This window comes from Cicer arietinum, chromosome 8 (genome assembly GCF_000331145.2).
Source record: "Cicer arietinum cultivar CDC Frontier isolate Library 1 chromosome 8, Cicar.CDCFrontier_v2.0, whole genome shotgun sequence".
NCBI lineage: Eukaryota > Viridiplantae > Streptophyta > Magnoliopsida > Fabales > Fabaceae > Cicer > Cicer arietinum.
In genome coordinates this window covers 5,397,376-5,416,446 of record NC_021167.2, presented here as the reverse complement: position 1 = coordinate 5,416,446, position 19,071 = coordinate 5,397,376, and the positions used below count along the sequence as shown (strand labels likewise).

General features: G+C 27.7%; 2 protein-coding genes across 2 annotated transcripts in view; one reads left to right on the top strand and one right to left on the bottom strand.

The window, feature by feature from the left end:
- Positions 1-6,269: 6,269 nt before the first annotated feature.
- On the bottom strand, positions 6,270-8,416 carry LOC101513661 (protein SHORT INTERNODES-like). Its single transcript, XM_004512023.4, has 2 exons — positions 7,157-8,416; positions 6,270-6,741 (listed from the first exon to the last, which is right to left on the bottom strand). Exons 1-2 carry the CDS (start codon positions 7,719-7,721, stop codon positions 6,383-6,385), a joined length of 924 nt encoding a protein of 307 aa, XP_004512080.1. The 5' UTR covers positions 7,722-8,416; the 3' UTR covers positions 6,270-6,382.
- A 7,917-nt stretch (positions 8,417-16,333) lies between these two features.
- LOC101513336 (probable methyltransferase PMT27) overlaps positions 16,334-19,071 on the top strand; it is a 4,983-nt gene continuing 2,245 nt past the window's right edge. The window contains exons 1-3 of the mRNA XM_073364661.1: positions 16,334-17,989; positions 18,077-18,226; positions 18,902-19,065. Coding sequence (XP_073220762.1) covers positions 16,844-17,989; positions 18,077-18,226; positions 18,902-19,065 — 1,460 coding nt within the window. The 5' untranslated portion in view covers positions 16,334-16,843. The remainder of the gene's footprint in view (positions 17,990-18,076; positions 18,227-18,901; positions 19,066-19,071) is intronic.

Here is a 19,071-nt window from a genome sequence, read left to right as displayed (position 1 = left end):
CTCTATCAAATTTCTATGTTCTTTTAATAAAAAAATTAGAAAATAAAAACATTACATAATTTAGACATTTAACTGTTGACACCCCTAGACACTAACTTATCATTTACAATAGACTCAAATTAATAGTACTAATAATGATAAACAAAACAAATGGAGAGACTAGCTTAATATCAAAGAAAACATTAAAACACTGAACTTTCAATTGTCTCATTAAAAATCTGTTCTTGAAAAAACAATAGAATAAAACCCAAACAAAAAAAAATGCAATAGTTGAAACTAACAGATATCAAGTCATAGTCAATTAGAAAAATTTATTTTATTACAAAGTAAGTTAGTGAAACCATTTTAAAATATTAACTCAATAGCCAACATTGCTGCGGTCAAAACAAAACTCTAAAGTTAGTTGCCAATCCACTCGAGCGCTTGATAATAGTTTCTGAATATTCATTCTCTCACAAGTTGAAGTATTAGAATGAGATTTTCATACTATTGTAACTTATATTAATTCAGTTGACATAAACATTGATGAAAATAATAATTAAAAATGTGTGATTCCTTTATAACGCATGCTGAAGATGGCTAACATAGAGAGACATTGACAGAGAAAGTAGAAAAGAGAGATCTCCAACCGTTGGATTGGGACCACCAGAAAGCAGAAGTATTATGGCAGAGAGAGATGAGATGAGATGAGACCACCATTTCATTATATGTTGAAGTAGCTAGCTAGGTTCCTATATATGTCTCTTGGCCTCACCCTATGCTACGTACGTACTGCTTCACCTGCAATACTACTCCATTATTCTACAACAATTATATATACTTTTAAATAACGAATTATAATATTTGATATTATTAAAAAGTAAATTTAAGTGTGTAATAGTTTTTATCTAATAACCAAACCTGCATAGAAAGTGAATGCTTGTCGCTCTCTCATATGCTTTAATTGAATTATACTAGCATGGTAATTAATTATCATATAGACACGTGAACTGTATAGTCTATTTCAAAGCGTGCATTGCAAGTGGGGGGGGTCTGCTTCCACAATCCTTAAGAGCTTTAGATATCACAATATATATGAAGTTCTAGAAACCCATAATGAAACTAAAAGTCCAAATTCATCAAACAAATTTATATTCGGAGGCACCAAGATTCCTAAGCCAGCAGGGGCCAGCATGAAAACGAAGGCTATGAATCAATTAATTAAGGTATGTATATTTACTATTTACTCCTTAATTTAAATGTTTATTTTAATATATAGTTGAAACTTTGAAATATTAATTCTAGCTAGGCTTTTTTTTTCTTCATAAAATTAAACAGCGAATGCCAGCTGCTTGGGATATTTTTGGAATAGTTGAGTTGGCATGCTAGCTAGCTACGGTTAATTAATTACCTTTTATTTTATATATATCCTATACTACTATTTAGAGATTCCATCAAAAGTTAGGAAGTAGTTAAAATGGGAGAAATAATTATTCGTTTGAAATAGTATGTAAAGCATTCAATAGGATTTGAAATAGTAAGTATAGGCTTCAGGTTTTATCAATAGGCCGGTTGAAATTTAATTAAATTAAAGTAAAGTAATTTCCTTGCTTGTATAATGGAATTGGTAGCAGCTGGCTCGAGTCCAGAATATATATTATTATTTTTTCACAAGGAAGAATAAGAATAAAAAGAAGGAAATATACTCTCTATATAATAAAAATTAATTTTAAAAAATAGACTATTTTGTCTAATATTTTGTTTCGAAGAAGTATATTTAAATTATTAAACTTTTTTTGAAAAAAAAAACTATATTATAAATTATTTTCATGATTATATTACATGATTCTTCACAATCATCCACTTTTGTGATAATATTTAAGTAAAGTGTTCTGAGTTTTGTACCGTTGGGAAAGAAAGGACCAGAATTTTTTATTTCAATAATTGGACTATTTTCTTCCTTTTACCAACAACATATAAGACTGCAGGATCTTTTAATTTTCTTTAGAAATATAGAGCTATACCTTCATGGTACGTGTAGAGCCCTTTTCCATTCACTTTTATAGGGTACCCTTTAATTTATCAAAGAATAAAAAAATGTTTTCAAAATTTTTAAAGGAAGAGCTCTATATACACTCTCTTTTATTCTAAGGAAATTTGTAAAGTCTTTGTGTTAATCTAGACTTTTAAATTTGTAAAGTCTTATATGTGCTTGGGATAGCGTTTTCTCACCAATACGACACATTTACATGCATTTTTACCAACAAATATAGAAACTACAAACCATAGATTCTATTCACCGCATGGCACCACCGCTATTATATGTGGTTAATTTCAAACACACGCCTAGTATGTTTGACGACTTGGCTAATGGCCTACATTTGAAATATAATACTTCGTCTAAAGTATAAATTTGTAAATTATTTAAAAATTAATGTTTGTAGTATTAATATTTAATAATGTATATCAATTATTTAGATATATATCTTTTTATATTTCATTATAGAGTAGTACGAAAATAGAGTAACTATTATTTGTGAGACAAATACGTCTAAGGTATTTATTGTCATTACTACCTTTGTCCCTTTTTTAAGCATTCATTACGTAGAGATGCTAAATTTAAAATGTTCATTTTAATTATGTATAGATGTTTCAATGTTCTAGGTTGCAACAAACTTGATATTTCATATTTCTAAACAAATTAGTAATATTAATAATGGATGGATTTGGTAAAGAATAATAAATGCATCTAGTAATTTAAAAATTTACTTATATTTAGGGAGATGTGAAATTCTTTTGACTTATTTCGCTTTGAGCACATAAAAACTGAAAACATAAGTGATCAATCATAAAATGCAAATTAAATACATATATAACAAAGTGACAAAATGATTATTTTAAAAATAGAATTAAATTAGTTTTTAATTCTTATAAAATTTTAAAATTATATTTATAGTCTCTATAAAAAAAAAATTATATTTTTTTAATTTTTACAAAATTATACTACAAATAATTTTAGTCATCGTTAGAATATACATATATATATATATATATATATATATATATATATATATATGTTTTTTAATAATTATTTTCAGGCATAATTATACAATTATAAATAAAAAATTATCTGCAAAAGATGATATCAGATTAATTTCTATGTCTATATTTTAGTAACTTTTTTATCATAAAATTATGTCGTTTACAAAATTAATATTTAATACATTCTAAATTATAAATTATAAATTTTTGTGTAATAATTTATTATAATATTTTAAATATATCTATAAAAATGATTTAAAAATTTACAATTTAAAACTCAATTAAACATATTTTATTCTAATAAAAACTAAACTCTTTGAAGATAATTTTGTAGCGGTTAAAAAATGTAATTTGTATACAACAACAAAAATACAAAATTTTAAAGGGACAAAGCTTATCTAACCCAAAAAAAATAACAAAATGCTTCATTAAATACTAATTTGCTAAAACATTTTCAAACTCAACTCTACACAAAAATTATAGCATTAATAATCATCCATCTAAGGGTGTACATTGATGGTTAGTTTATCTGATTGTGTTCAGTTGAAGGTTAGTTTATCTGATTGTGTTCAGTTGAATTTTCAACTCCTAATTTTTATATCAAATACAAAGCAAATTAACCCGATTACGAAAATGTTGAGTTGAATTTAAGGATTATAAATAAAAAATAATTTTTTTTAATCTAAAAACAAATTTATTAAATTAAAACACTTGAACATCTTAAAAATCATAAAATTTTATTACAACATATGGTTTAATATTTACAATAGATCCACAAACACTACAAAACATTTAAATCAATTAAATTAATAGTAAACTCTCAAATACAATCTAACAACTAAATTATAACTATACATCAATAATAAAAATATATGTCACCTTGATAGATTGGATTCATGAGTGTACGAGTTTAAAATGTTAAATTCATTACTCAAATCGAATATCATTGAATTTAAAAGGGTTTGTTTAGAGTTACATGCCCGAAGTTAAATGGGTGAGTCAAAATCTGAATTGAGTTGAGTCAAATGCTCGTATTCGTAGATTTGTCTACAACTAAAAACACCACTACATCTATCGATAAATATAGGATCTCTTGATATTTTTCAAGGCCTGTTTTTACAAGATTTCTTTCAATTTTCAACTGAATTAATCATTTTATTACTAATATATCTCAAATTATGTTACTACTTTTTTAATAATCTAAAATACACAATAAAATAAAAACATAAATCAATTCTCTTTTAAAAAATCAATTACTAAAAAAACAATTCAAATTATCAATTAACAAATTTAATAATACAACAGCATTTCTTAGTTTTCATTGTTTATTCAACAATATTTTTATATAGAGGAGATTAAGCTAGCATTTGGTTTTTATTCATTTTAATACTAGTTCAAGAAATGCTATCTTCACGTCATTAAGAGAACTTAACCACATGAAAAGATAAGTGTCAAATCCACTGGACATAAGCCATATTCTTAACAAGACTAATCTAATCGTAAAACTTCCAAAAAAACACATAGACAAAAGCACAAAATTTTATGTTATTAAGTTTCCTTAATTTTTGTTACTAAAATTTTAAATTACAATTACAAATAAAATTAAAGAGGAAATTGTAAAATCAATCTATGTAATTAGGTCTAATAAAACTTTATCACAGATACCAACATATAAGAAACTTAGTTTAAGCCTTTAAGTAAATTAAGAGCAAGAAACATGTTGCATCACAATGTAACGGGAAAATGCTGACACATCTTAGCCATTCTTTTTGTTTTACTAGTTATAGTTTTCATTGATCAAGCAACAGTTTTGTATTATTATGCCACATGTTGTACTCCATAGATAAAATAAAAATGTAGTGTTCCCCTATATACGTATAGTTTTCCTGCATGTGCATTAAATATATGAGCAAATTGGTAAGCATCATTTCCATTTTAGTAAGATTATAGAATTTCATGTATGATCACTTGGGAACAGTGAGATGATATTTCACCTTTTAAACTTGAATGTTCATATTGCGTGGTTGGACTACCCATACCATTATATATGACAATAAAAAATAAAAATAAAAAAATAAAAAATAAATGGAAATGCTTCCAGAAGTTAGTTCAATTATAAGTTTTCATTTTAATTTGAAACCGGCAATCACACGGATAAACGGGAAAAAGCAGCTTTGAAGTTGAAAACCAACCAGAAAATGTGATAGAAATTTCAACATGAAATGAAAAATCAAACACAAAAATAATATAAAATACAGAAAGGCGTAGTACACAATAATATTAGAGCCAGTTCGTGTCCACTATACCGTACAAAGAAAGAAACAAAATAAAAAGGTCTAGCTAGCTAGCTAGCCATCCTTATCATGAATGAAAATTGTAAAACATTTTTTAACTATTTTTTTCTTAATACACATATTCCATAAGAAAAGGGGTATTACTATTCCAATGTTTTCATTTAATTACGATTTAACTTTGGATTCTCTTAAATAATTTATTTTTAACAGATTATTTAAACTCAATAATTAATTTTAAAGAAATATTTAAACATAATATCTTCTACACAAATGTGAGTTGACCAACTGTCAACCTATATTTGTATATTTAATATTCTTATTCCAACATATTTCCAAATTTAAAAATTGATATTGAAAAAAGGTAAATTTTAAACTTTCAAAGGTCAAAAGCACAGCTTTTAATATTAAATGTATATATCAAATTATTTAACTACACTTGTTAACATTTATCTAACTATTAATTAGGAGTTACTATTATGCACCTAACAATTTTCTTTAACAATTGTTTTCGAACACTTTTTTAAAGAACTAAATATTAAATATTCAATTGGAAATGCTTTAAAAGTTGTGTTAAAAATTCGGAGTCGTTGTAGGGAGGAGTCTATAAAAAATGTTGTAAGAAGAAGATATTGTTCGAAAAACCTGCATAATACTAATTTTAATTCCTTAAATTCAGGAAGTTCATGCATTCACACATTCAGGTTTATCAGCATTGGTTTGATCTTGATCAAAATATTTAAAAAATATTGATATAAATCATAATTACGTAACTTAAAATATCAAATTTTAATTTATATCCTGCGATTTTAATCGAATACTGTGAAGAATGAAAACTTATGTGGTCAAAAGCCCTAATTACAATTTAAAAAAAATAGATAAATTAAGCACCACTAGTGAACAACAGTCTGCAATATTATGAAATGGTTAGAAAGAAAGAATAAAACAAGAGGTATGGATTATGAAATAATAATAATAATAATAATAATAAAGGTTACACTAATATAAAAATAAAAAAAAAAGTGTTTTAGAATTATGGTTTGATTGGGGTTTGATGAATAGTAGTTTGTTCAAGTAGATCTTGGGTGGGGGAAGAATTGCGTACCACTAGGAGGCATGAAGGTGTTAATTGGAGCTGGATACAAAGAACATGGATCAACAATTTCACTGCTAGGAACACCTGAAATTAGGTTCAACGGCTCAACCACCGCTTCAACACCACTTGAAGAGGTGTTTCCGGCAGCCATATAATTACCACTTCCATCTGGACCATAATCATACAATATTCCTCTAAAAACATGCCCTCCAATGTTCACAGCCGTTGAATATGCATACTCTTCCTCAGACTCATCAATTGAACTTACACGAACACATCTAAACTCCGCTTGAGAACTCACCATAGCTGGAAAATTCACCTCCTCTAATAACCCTTTTTATTTATTTATTATTATTATAGAACAAAAAACAAACTATTAGTTAAATAGACATGTAACATGCTTCATCTCAAAGTTAACAAAATGAAATAAAACAGCTTTATAGCTAAAAAACAATAACAGCTTCTTCTTCTTCTTTTCCCTGTCAATCCCATTCCGCCAGGGTTACTGAAAAATTCATAACACTGTTTCGGAAAAGAAAAAGGTGAATAAAATAGAATTTTCTCTTCACACGCAATCGATATACTGTCGTCTTGTTTAAGAATATTACTGTTCCAAATACTTCTCAGCCTTATCTTTTTCAGAAAGTAAATAAAAAAAATAAAAAATAGTTTTGTTCTGTGAAGTCGATCACAAAGAAATAGTGATAGAGTAATATAACATATATAGAATAGAAGGATGTGTATATACCTGGTGCAGGGAGAGGGAGTGAAGAAGGGTTTGAAGGTAAGCGAGTGCAAGCTAAAGAGGTTTCTAATTTATTATTATGATGAGTGTGTTGGTGATGTTGTTGTTGTTGTCTTTCACGGCGTCTTGCAGCAGGAACCCAAGTACTCTTAACATGAGTTTGACAATCAAAACCTCTACTCTTACAACAAGTTCTACACCTAACATGAGGACAATCCTTCTTCGCTTGATTCCCACAATCTTGACAGCTTATCCCTCCCGACGACGCAACTAACTCATTAGATCTCCTCTCATCTGAACCTCTACTGGGACCCACTCCTAACGCCGCAGCAGATGAGTAAAGATCTTGCTGTTCTACGCCCCCCAAAAACTGTTGTTGCTGTTGTTGTTGATGCTGATTCCAAATCTCAAAACCACGGTACGTTGAAACGACGTCGTCATTCTTGTTTTGATTATTATACCAGAATAAAGTATCTGTAGTAGGAGTTGGAGGTGGAATATTATTCTGTTGATTTTCTCCTTCGTTATTGTTGTTGTTACCTCTTCCTAACGAAAAGAAACCTGCCATTCTACTACTACTACTAAACCTGACTTACAAAAATCCATATCAAGAAAACCTTGATTCGTGTTGTTATTGTATATCAAAACAACCAATCAAATTTAACCCTATATTCAGTTGAGAGAGTCAAATTTTAATATATATATTTTATTTTAATTTGAAAATCGGTTTTTGTGTGCGTGCGTGTGTTTCTCTCTCTGTAGTAACTACTAAGAAGGTGTTGGGGTAGAATTGAAGGGTTTGTTTGTTGGTTGAGGAACAGTGTTAATCGCGCATTCAACTCATTCGTGTTTGTTTCTAGACAACAAAGAGGCGTTAATAAAAGAGCACGGTTTTACAGAACTGCAAACGCCGCCATGCCCACTTATCTGTCGCACTCTTTCTCTTTCTCTCTCTACAATAATAATAATTTCATTCTCTCTCTCTCTATCTCTCTCTCTGAAGGTTGTGCAGAGAGAGTTTATGAGCTTTTTTTGAGTTCTGACCACTTACCCCTTTTGTGTCTGTAGAAGAAGACTTTGTGGTTAAGTTTGCATCACACAAACAAAAACAACAACTCAATCCCACAGTAAGTGTGTGTTACTACTCCACTCCACTCCACTCAACAATTCTATTGTACTATTTCGAATTGCTATGGATCTTATTCATCTTATCTCTACCCTCCGTTCAATTCCTAATCTCATCCTACGCTCCACGTTTTTCCACGTGTCGAAATAAACTACTTTTTGCCACCCCTGTCCTTTCCTACCGTAAAACCCGCTGCTTTTTGTGACATTGCCTCTTATCTTCATTTGGGTCTACTTCCTCTAGAATCAATATAAACAATCATACATTTATGCCTCAATTTTTCCTACGTTTATTCACCATTTCATCTTTTTCTAATTCATCATTAATGAATTATATTTATCATCTTATTCTCTTTTATTTATATTTCTTTCAACATATATTCCCACCCAATGTACACTAAACATTTTTATAAACATAAATAGTAATCCATTAATACATGTGATATTAAAATTAAATATATTATTTTTCAATTATCTTTTTTTATTCTATTACATTACATAATATTTCTCTCAAGAATATATTTTTATTAGAGTATGCTTTAAATATTTTTTTAAATATAAATGGTAATATATTAATATACGTGATATTAAAATGAAAATCAAATATATCATTTTTGAGCAATTTTTTAACATATTAATTATATAATGAGTGTTTGAGAGTAGAAGGAAGAGAGGGGATAACTTTGTTTATTTATTTTTTAAATGTTAAAACAAACACATTGTTTAAGAAAGTAAAAGATATATTTATGTATAAAATATTTTATATTTATTATTTTAATATGTATTAGTACTACATTCGTCTCTGAATATAAAATATTATTAAAAAAATTATTTGCTTGTTCTATTTGAATTTTAAATTATATTAATTATTTATTTAAAAATATATTTTTAATTAATTTATATTTTTTTTAATTAACAATAAATATTATAATAGAAGTATTAATTAATTCTCTTTTTTTTTAGTGTAAATTTGTGAATATAATATCAATTTTTAACAAATTTAATATTACTACATATTTTCTTAATTTTTGCATTTTAAACAACTAGATCATATATATATTATAGAATTTATAGATTAATTATTTCTTTCTATTAATAATTCAATAATAATTTCTAAAGAAAATGTAAATTTGATATATTTTATTTTAATTCTTGTATATTAATCAAATGATCTTACGTACATAAAAGAAGGTAGTACTATATTGTATTTTCTATATGCGATATTTTCAATGAATGCTTAAAAAAGGTGACAAAAGAAGTACAATAAATCTCCAATTTTTCAGAGTACACTAGTTCACATCACCCATTTATAATAAAAACCAAATTCTAATATCATCTATATTTTCAACAAAAAAAAATCACTTAGAATAATTTATTGGACCGACTGAGTAAAACAAAAAAATATCGGACTGACAAATAATATTATAAAAAACATGCTTCTAAATAGACTACATTTTCTACAACTATTGTGAGAGACTATTTAGTTTGATGTTAAAATAATATAAAAAAACCACTGTTTATTTCCTTAGTCTCAACTATTAAAAGAAAAATAAAAAAATCAAAATCAATGAAATAATTTCTTGTTTTAAATTTTGAAATGTTTTACCAAATATATCATAATGGTAAATTGTGACATGTTGATATATTTTTTTAGATTAATTTAATTGATGGTTTAAAACTTTTTATAACTACATAGTCACGCTGTGATACAACTTTGTAATATTACTTTCTAAAATATTAAAACAAAAATATATAAGTTAAAATATAATTGGATGTATTATAACATATTTAATATTAACAGTATATTTAAATTAAATTATATGTTCACTAATATTAAATCAAATATTTTCAATTGAGATAAAAAAAGTCAATTAAATAATATACTCGCGAATTTAAATATATTGGTCTATGTTAGAGATCCATTGCTAGTATACCAATAATGGTAGTGCAATTTTACTAATAGTGAAATTTCATATTTTACCAATTTCATTTAACCTCGTTTAGAAATACTCATCGTGATTTTTATGGATGGTTACAATTCAAAGAATCACATGTTTATGTTTCCGAAACCTTTTTTAAAAAGTATATATATATATACATCAAATTTTTAGAAAGATAGTCATGAACAATCGATTATATCATTCTTTACATGTGTCTAATAGAACTTTCAACTTTATTATTTCCTTTATTGCATTTCTAACAATATTTCCTTATCAGTGTTGTTCACAAGTTCATCTTCTATTAAATGTCATAAGAGTCTTTCGACATTGTTGGAATTCATTATATGGTTGAGAGAATAAAAGTAAATTACACAATTTGATATTTAAGAACATGAGAATGAGAGTGTATATAGTGCAATCTAAATAAGGACTATTTTAAGGGATGACTAGTTTCAATATATAACAGCTAGTTTAACTAACAACTATTTTAAAAATAACTTGTTTAAATAACAAGTAGTACCAAATTACTGGTTTGAGTAATAATACAATGTTTTATCTACACTTACATTCATCTTTCTTTTTGAACTTGTTAGAGAATAAATACCATAATATAATATTTAAAAATTTAAATTATTTCTTTACTTTACAAAATATAAATCATAAAATGGATTAATAATTTTTTTTTAATTTATAATTTTGATTCTCTATTTTTTTTAAATTTTCATATTAATCTATATTTTTTTGCAAATTGATCCATAATTTTATTTCAAATTTTGCAAATTGTTCCCTAAAACGTTGCAGAAAAGTCCATCAATTTTTAAAAATTTCAGTTTTAGTTCAAATTTAATTTTTATTCTTGCTTTTTAAAACTTGAGATTTATAAAAATAGATAAATTTTAAAAGAATAATTCATTTATTCAAAAAACAAAATTTAAAATTTATTAGTTTTATATTACTTAGTTTTATTAGGGCTTTATCTTTGCGTTGTTAATTATACCTAATTTTTGGTTTAACCTTTCATTTTTTTTATTTTAATCTTTTATGTTACATGACTCCTATTATAAACAGATCCATGTTGTATTCATTTCTCAATTAATTGATGATATATATTTAGTAAAATAATCTCCATTATGGTATTAGAGAGACTCTTTTGAAAAAAAGATAGTCACCAAGAGAGAAGAACTATAATCTCTATTTTGTCAAATCAGTCTCAGAAAAACATCGCATTTGTTAACCGTTGGATCGGGCTGATCTTTGGACAGCATATTTGCAACATATAGGTCTTCATTTTCAATAGTCGGATCGGCTAAAAGATCTCTAGAAAGGGAGAAACAGTGCTCGCACAGAAGCAGGTTTTTTGGGTGTTTTTCATCTTCTTGTTTTTTTTTTTAAGCTTTAATACTTTGTTGTTTTCGTTGGTTGTAAGTACAATGTTGTACATCATTTTTATATTTTCATGTATCCTTATTTGATTATAGTAGAACTATTTCTTTATTCTGGACGATCCATGATTTTTACCATTGTATTGAAGGGTTTTTCATGTTAAAATACTGGTGTTCTTTATGCGTTTTTATTTGATCAATTTTGTTGTCATATATTGTTGTTGTGTTTTTGTGGTTATTCCTATCAGAGAAGTTTCTTTTTTCTTTATCTCTTGTACCTTCGAACCCAATTTCGTCAAAACCCTAAAATTAAAAAAAAAAACAAAAACAAAAACTAAACTAAACGAATGATTCATCCTTCTGTCTTCTCTCATTCTCACTCTTTTTTCTTCTTTCCTTCGATCAACTATTCAATGGCAGGTTTTTATGACGATTCATCCTCAACCTCTACTACTGTTTCTCAAGATGAATCAAGAAATCCAACATTGTTGTATTACCTTCATCTTGGCGAAATTCCAACATTGCTCATAAATCAGACTTTACAAGGGTCGGATTATTACAACTAGAGTTGTTTGATGAGACGTGCATTGATCTCAAAGAACAAAGTGAAATTCATCAACGACAAGTTACCGATGCTGGCATAGAACGATGTGTAATTTGATGCTTCAAAGTGCTGCAATATAATGGTAATTTATTAGATTAGTCATACTTTCCCTCTTCTATTGCTCAAATTACTATACACGTTGAGACTTTAAAAAAATTATGGGATCATCTCAAAAATCGATTTTTTAAAGGAGGCCATTTTTGTTTGTTTGATCTTCTTCAAGATTTACATTATATTAAACTAGGCTACAAATGAGTTTCTGATTTCTTCATTGAATGGAGTATTCTTGGGGAGGAGTTAGAGGTTTTACAACCTATCACCAATTGTTCTTACTCTAACTTTTGTGAATGTAGTTTACAAAAATTAGTCTTAGACTATCATTTCTCTAAAGCCCTCATGTGTTTTATAAAGGGCCTCAACGTCAATTTTAATATGGTAAAAACCCATATTCTTATGATGGATCCTTTACCTGATATAAACATATAATTTTATTTAATTTTACAACAAGAATGAAACATTATTGGTCTTTTTGTTGATGTCAAGGTTCTAATAAACTCTTTCAACAACGGTAATTTTAATGCTAATCCTATAAATGGTTCAAGTTGTGGTAAGGGTTGTGGATATGATTGGGGTTGAGGTGAAGGTGCTCAACGAAATGTACTTTTTGTATTTTAAACATGATTTTTCGTCTAGATATTCTCTTGGTTTCAAGAACAACAAATATAGTAATACTTCAATTACTAATGATGATTATGGGACTACTCCTAATGATCATAGTTCTCTTAAATCCAATTCATCTTATGGTAATGGATTATTAGGCGCCAAAACTTGCAATACATTTATGATCAATTACCACAAATTTCTATACAACGGAAAGGCACAACCCCATGACCCAATCTCTTTTAGAAAAACTATTTGGCGTATTGCAATCACCGACTAAAGACCAACATGTCAGCTATAAGGATCATCAAATACATAAAAATTACACCAGTCGAAGGAATATTTTACTCATCAGCGTCCAAACTTCAACTGCGAGCGTTTGGGTAACCTACCTAAAAACAAGAAGGTCCCCATAATTGGATTTTGTATATTTATTGGATTATCATTGATTTCTTGGAGGTCTAAGAAACAAAGCAGCGTACCTCGTTCATCTTCATAAGCGAAGTATAGAGCATCAACGTCAACAACTTGTGGAATTCAATGGATAATATTTCTTTTGCAATAATTAAACATGAATTTTTCTACTCTTATAACTTTATTGCAATCAATCAGCCAGAAACGTTGCATAAAATCTAACATATCATGAGAGAACAAAACATATACATTATTGCCCGTCTCTTCATCAAAGATGTTGACAAATTTATTTACTAAGTCACTTGAACCTACAACATTCAATTCAATTATTTACCAACTGAGAATTCTTAATATTCATTCTCCATCTTAAAGGGATATAAGTTTTATATTAGTTAATTTTATTAGACATTTATTTTTTAATTGTTATAACTATTTTTTGGTTTAGCCTTTTAGATTTTTTTTGTTGGTATTTTCTATTAAAGAGCTATTATTATAAATAAACTCATGTTATATTTATTTCTCAATTAATGGATGATATATATTCACTAAAATAATCTTCATTAAAAATGTAAAAAAATCAAAGGAAACATTTAAATTATCTACAATTATAATTAAATTAGAATTTTCAATTACTCAATTAAAATACACAGTTAAAATTTACATTTTAAATGGAATAATTTTTTTGGAGCCACGTAAGCTTCATGCGTGTCGGTCAAATAAACTTCTGCTGATATTACTCTACTGTCACATTGTTTTCCATGTATTTAATTCCACATCAACAATTGATTGTCACGTTATTATCGCATTCGCAAATTGTATATGTAAAATTAAAATAAAAGTATCAAAATAGCATAATTTAAAATATATAAAAAATATGAGGTAAAATTGTAAACTTAAAAATAAGACATATAAATTAGAATTTTATTTATTTATATATTATAAAGTTTTTAATGTACTCTATTTAAAAATTGATATGATTTTAATGTGCTCTATTTTATTTGTATAAGACGTGATTATTGCACTCATTCATTAATATAAATATTTTAATAATAAAAATATTAAAACCATTAAAATTAATTATTTGTGGAGAATGGAGAGAATAGAATAGTAGTAATTAATTGATGTGGAGAATGGAGAGATTTGGAATGGTGAAAAAGAGGTGAGTTGATCGGATTTTCCATAAAAGTAATCATGTGGCCTCCAAGATTATGTATCGGTGAAAGGGAACACAGCGCCACCACGTCCTCATCGTACCTTTATTCTTTTTTGTATTCAATTTTCATTCTCCCACATATTTTTAGTGTATTTTTTACTCCTACCCTGATTGATATTTTCCGATTGCCTTGCCAGTGAATAAATCCAACTAGGACAAATAAGACAAATAATCGATGTTAACTATTTTATCACATTCATAAAAAAAACTAAAATTAAAGATAGTATACTATTAAATTGTTTTATACTATTGTTTAATTATAATTATTTAATTTGTCATGTTATATTAAATAATTTTTAAATTAAATATTTTATTAGATGTTTGTTGATGTGTCTTTAAATCTTAATTCAAATAATAAATATTTAGATCGAATATTTTATATAAAACTCGAATCGAAATATTGCAATTATATAAATTAAAATATTATTATATCAGATGCAGTTGTTCTATGATGGCTATTAATATGTGGATTTTCAATTACTATATAATATTAACTATTATATCACATACAAGTTCGAAATCATAATTAAATGGACTATTTTAAAGTTGAATTATTTATTGGCGAATGATCATCTAATTTCTAATTTTTTAATCTCTTATTAAGCTTAGCTCTACCACTACAGATTATATATGTGGGCTAATGCGTACTTCAGCCCATTTTTCATTTTTTTTGTTTGTTCACTAATTTTAATTTTTATATCACTTTGCTAAATTAATTTTTTAAAGTTATTTATTTAATAAGATATGATTGAACATATGTGTAACTATTTTTTGGACAAGATATATCTATAAATAGTTTTTTACAATAACAGTAAATATCAATTAAACAAGTTTATTACTCTCTCCGTCCCAAATAATGTCACTTTATAAAAATATTTTATCCTAAATTATGTGTTGTTTTCCAATATCAATGAAATTTTAATGTTTTTTGTATTATCTGATTTATTAATTATTACTCTCTTCTTTCAATTCTATTAATTTTTCTTTTTCATACCGTTAATAGCGATAATTTTGTAAAATAATTTATAATTTTTTTCAATACAAAATTAATTAAATTTTTAACTTGTATAAAATGGACATAATTTGAAATGGAGAAAGTATTTTCAATTGAACTAAATAAATAATTTAAAAAAATTTAAAATTTAAAATTTTAACCTAAATAAATTCATTTAATTACTTTATATAATAAACATATTGTTATTAATCATTTTTAAATTAAATAATATAATAATTATTAAAGTTTTAACTAAATTCGTCTTTTCAAAAATCACATGAGAGGATCGAACTGAGCCGTTCTAAGGCCCAATGGACCCAGCCGTACCCGACCCTGTTATAGAAGAATTAAGTGTAACCCAAATAAAGTGTAGCATGTCTATACATGTCTGCATGCATTTTAAGAATAATTAATTAATACACTAACTAAAGCATATTTTGGGTCAAGACACTATTTAAATCATACATTTCATCTTTTGAACTGAACTATATATGTACAAACTTGATTGCAACTTGCAAGTGTACGTAAGCATACATTACATAAACACTTGATTTGGTGGTTTGAAAAATAACACAAAAATAAAAAAATGTGAGTTCAACTCTCACTACTAACATATTTAACAACTATAATAATTACTAACATTTGTCATTAAAAAAAAAAAAAGCGTAAGTAATAACTGAAATACATCTTCCTATGCACGAAGGGGAAAACATTTTTAGATAATCAATTTGATTTTTATTAAGGTTACAAAAGAGTATGCTATCATCAAACTAATTGGTATCATTATGTCTCAAAAATATTATTTTTTCGTATCCCTCAGTCCCAAGAATCATATGGTTATATTCCTTGCATCAACAAAAATTACTAAATTAACAAATAAAAACCATAAAGGAGGAAATTTTGTGTATCACTTAACAAGATCTTTATTTCTCTACTTATTTGCATTGTGTAAAAAAAGAAATTAAATTTATTTTAAAACTCCCATTTAATTAGTTTTCTCTTAATTAAAAAAAGAAAAAGAAATCACTCCTAAAACAAAGGCTAGACACTAGAGTAAAAAGAAGAGACAAAGTCACACATGATTTCTTGGTTTTGTCAAGTCTCCCAACATAGCAACCTTATTATTGTCCCAACAAATTCCTTACTCCTATTTTTTTGGATCATCAACAAATTCCAACTTCCAACTTAGGAATATTTCCCAATCTTTTCTTACCATCTTCTCTCCGCATCTTCCTCCACAAACTTTTCACTCAAACACACTTTCTGTATCCGTCCATGCAGTCTCACTTGTATCAAACATCATCAACAAATTTGAATATATCTTTATTCTTAATTTTTGCTTCTAATTACAAACTCTTATGGCACTGTTTAAGACACGGAACAATAGAAGATCATCATCACCATCGTATGTATCAACCTTGATAACATTAGCATTTATAGCATTATGTGTTTTTGGTGTATGGATGCTAAACTCCAACTCTATAGGTTCATCTCAAACACAAAGTGAAGAGAGGACCAACACAAGAACAGCCATTGATACATCTGAAACCACAAACAACGACGACTTCTCTACCTCCAATGATTCGCCAGAAACCACTACTAAAAACACCGAAGAATCAACAGAAACAATCAACGTCGTGTCCAAAAGTGATGACCAAAAGGACAAGGACACCCCAACTGCCGTCTTTGGAGATAATCCCGGCCATCTACCCGAGGATGCCATCAAATCGGATGATAAAAACTTAAACAGTGATACAAACAAACAGCAAAATGTTGTTAGTGATTCTCAGATATCAGAGGAAAGCTCATTAACACAAAAAGAACAAGTTTCTGCAATACAAGAAGCTAGTTCAGACAATGATGAGAAAGTCCAACAAAGTAGCATTGAAGCCTCTGAAGGAAACAAAAAGGATGAAGAAGAGATTACAAAGTCTCAAGATGTTACAGAATCTCATGATGCAAATGCAGCTGAAACTCAAGAGCAAAGCACTGGACAACAACAAGACGTTCCAAGTTTCGACACACAAGGGTCTAAAAATGATGAAGATGAAGCAAATAAAGAACAGTTAAGAGAAGACAAAGGTGAGAATAATGAAGAGCAACAAAGCTCTCAACCTTCTAAGGCGGCGTCAAAGAAAAAGAAAGGAAAACAAAGTGAAGATAAGGAAACAGTGAAGCCAAAAGCAGAAAAGAAAGGTGGAAAATCAAAGAAGCCGTGGTCAACACAAGCAGATCAGTCGCAAAACGAAAAAAAGAGACAAAAAGGTGATGAATCAGGAGGAAGTGAGGAGAAAGAGCAAGATCACGAGTGGTATTTGTGTAATGTTACATCAGGTGCTGATTATATTCCTTGTTTGGACAACGAAGAAGCCATTAAAAAGTTACGTTCCACTAAACACTTTGAACATAGAGAAAGACATTGTCCTAAGGAGGGACCTACTTGCTTGGTGCCACTTCCTGAAGGTTACAAAACATCCATCAAATGGCCTCATAGCAGAGATAAGGTAATTTTGATTCAAAGGTACATTTATGGAGACTTTGATAATGTTATCTACAAAATTTGAAAACTTCGTTACTTTGTATGAAAATAGATATGGTATCATAATGTACCACATGCGAAGCTGGCAGAGGTAAAGGGGCATCAGAATTGGGTGAAGTTGACAGGTGAGTTCTTGACATTTCCAGGAGGTGGCACTCAGTTCATTCATGGAGCTCTACACTACATTGATTTTCTCCAACAGGTAGTGGCAACTTTAGACCTGTTTTCTGTGAAAATAATTAATATGTGTGAATTTTAACTTGTTAATAAGAAGATGTGAGCCTGATAGAGTCACTATCATTGAGAGAAAGTGAAATGCTAGATAGATATAATGCATTTATTAAAATATGAAAATAATTCCATAGAAATTTTCATTGTTTCTTAAGATGTAGTCAACATTCAACACCAAGAGTCTTTTATCTCCTTGTTGGTATTGTTAGCAAGTACAATAAATACAAATTTTAAAAATTGAGAATAGAAAATGTTTTTACAAAAATGTGTCCTATGTTTCTAAACTAACTCATTCACTAGTACTTATATTAATGTCTTTACTGAAAATGTCCATCCCTGTCAATAACTTTTTGTACATAATTTCATATAAAATGTTCATTTATATGTTTATATTTTATATATAATTGTAAATGGAATTAAAGAGTATGCATTTGTTAGTGTATAGTAGTATATTATTATTATTATAATTAAAGTAATAAATGTAAATATTTTGTACATGTGAAATGGGCGAGAATTTGAATGATTATTGGGAGGACACGTGGAAATTTCCTATTATAAAATAACCTTTATATAATAGATAATTAGGATATATGTAGTCTAGAATGTGAATTTTTTATATTGCTAATCATAATTTCTAACCGTGCAGGCTGAAGCTAGTATTGCATGGGGCAAGCACACCAGGGTGATTTTGGATGTTGGGTGTGGGGTTGGAAGTTTTGGAGGTTACCTATTTGATAGAGATGTTATTGCAATGTCTTTAGCACCCAAAGATGAGCATGAAGCACAAGTTCAATTTGCTCTTGAGAGAGGCATTCC

Coding starts and splice junctions, on each gene's coding strand:
- LOC101513661 (XM_004512023.4), bottom strand. CDS start 7,721: ATGGCAGGTTTCTTTTCGTTAGGAAGAGGTAACAACAACAATAACGAA. Junction 6,742..7,156: donor ACTCCCTCTCCCTGCACCAG/GTATATACACAT, acceptor ATAAATAAAAAG/GGTTATTAGAGGAGGTGAAT.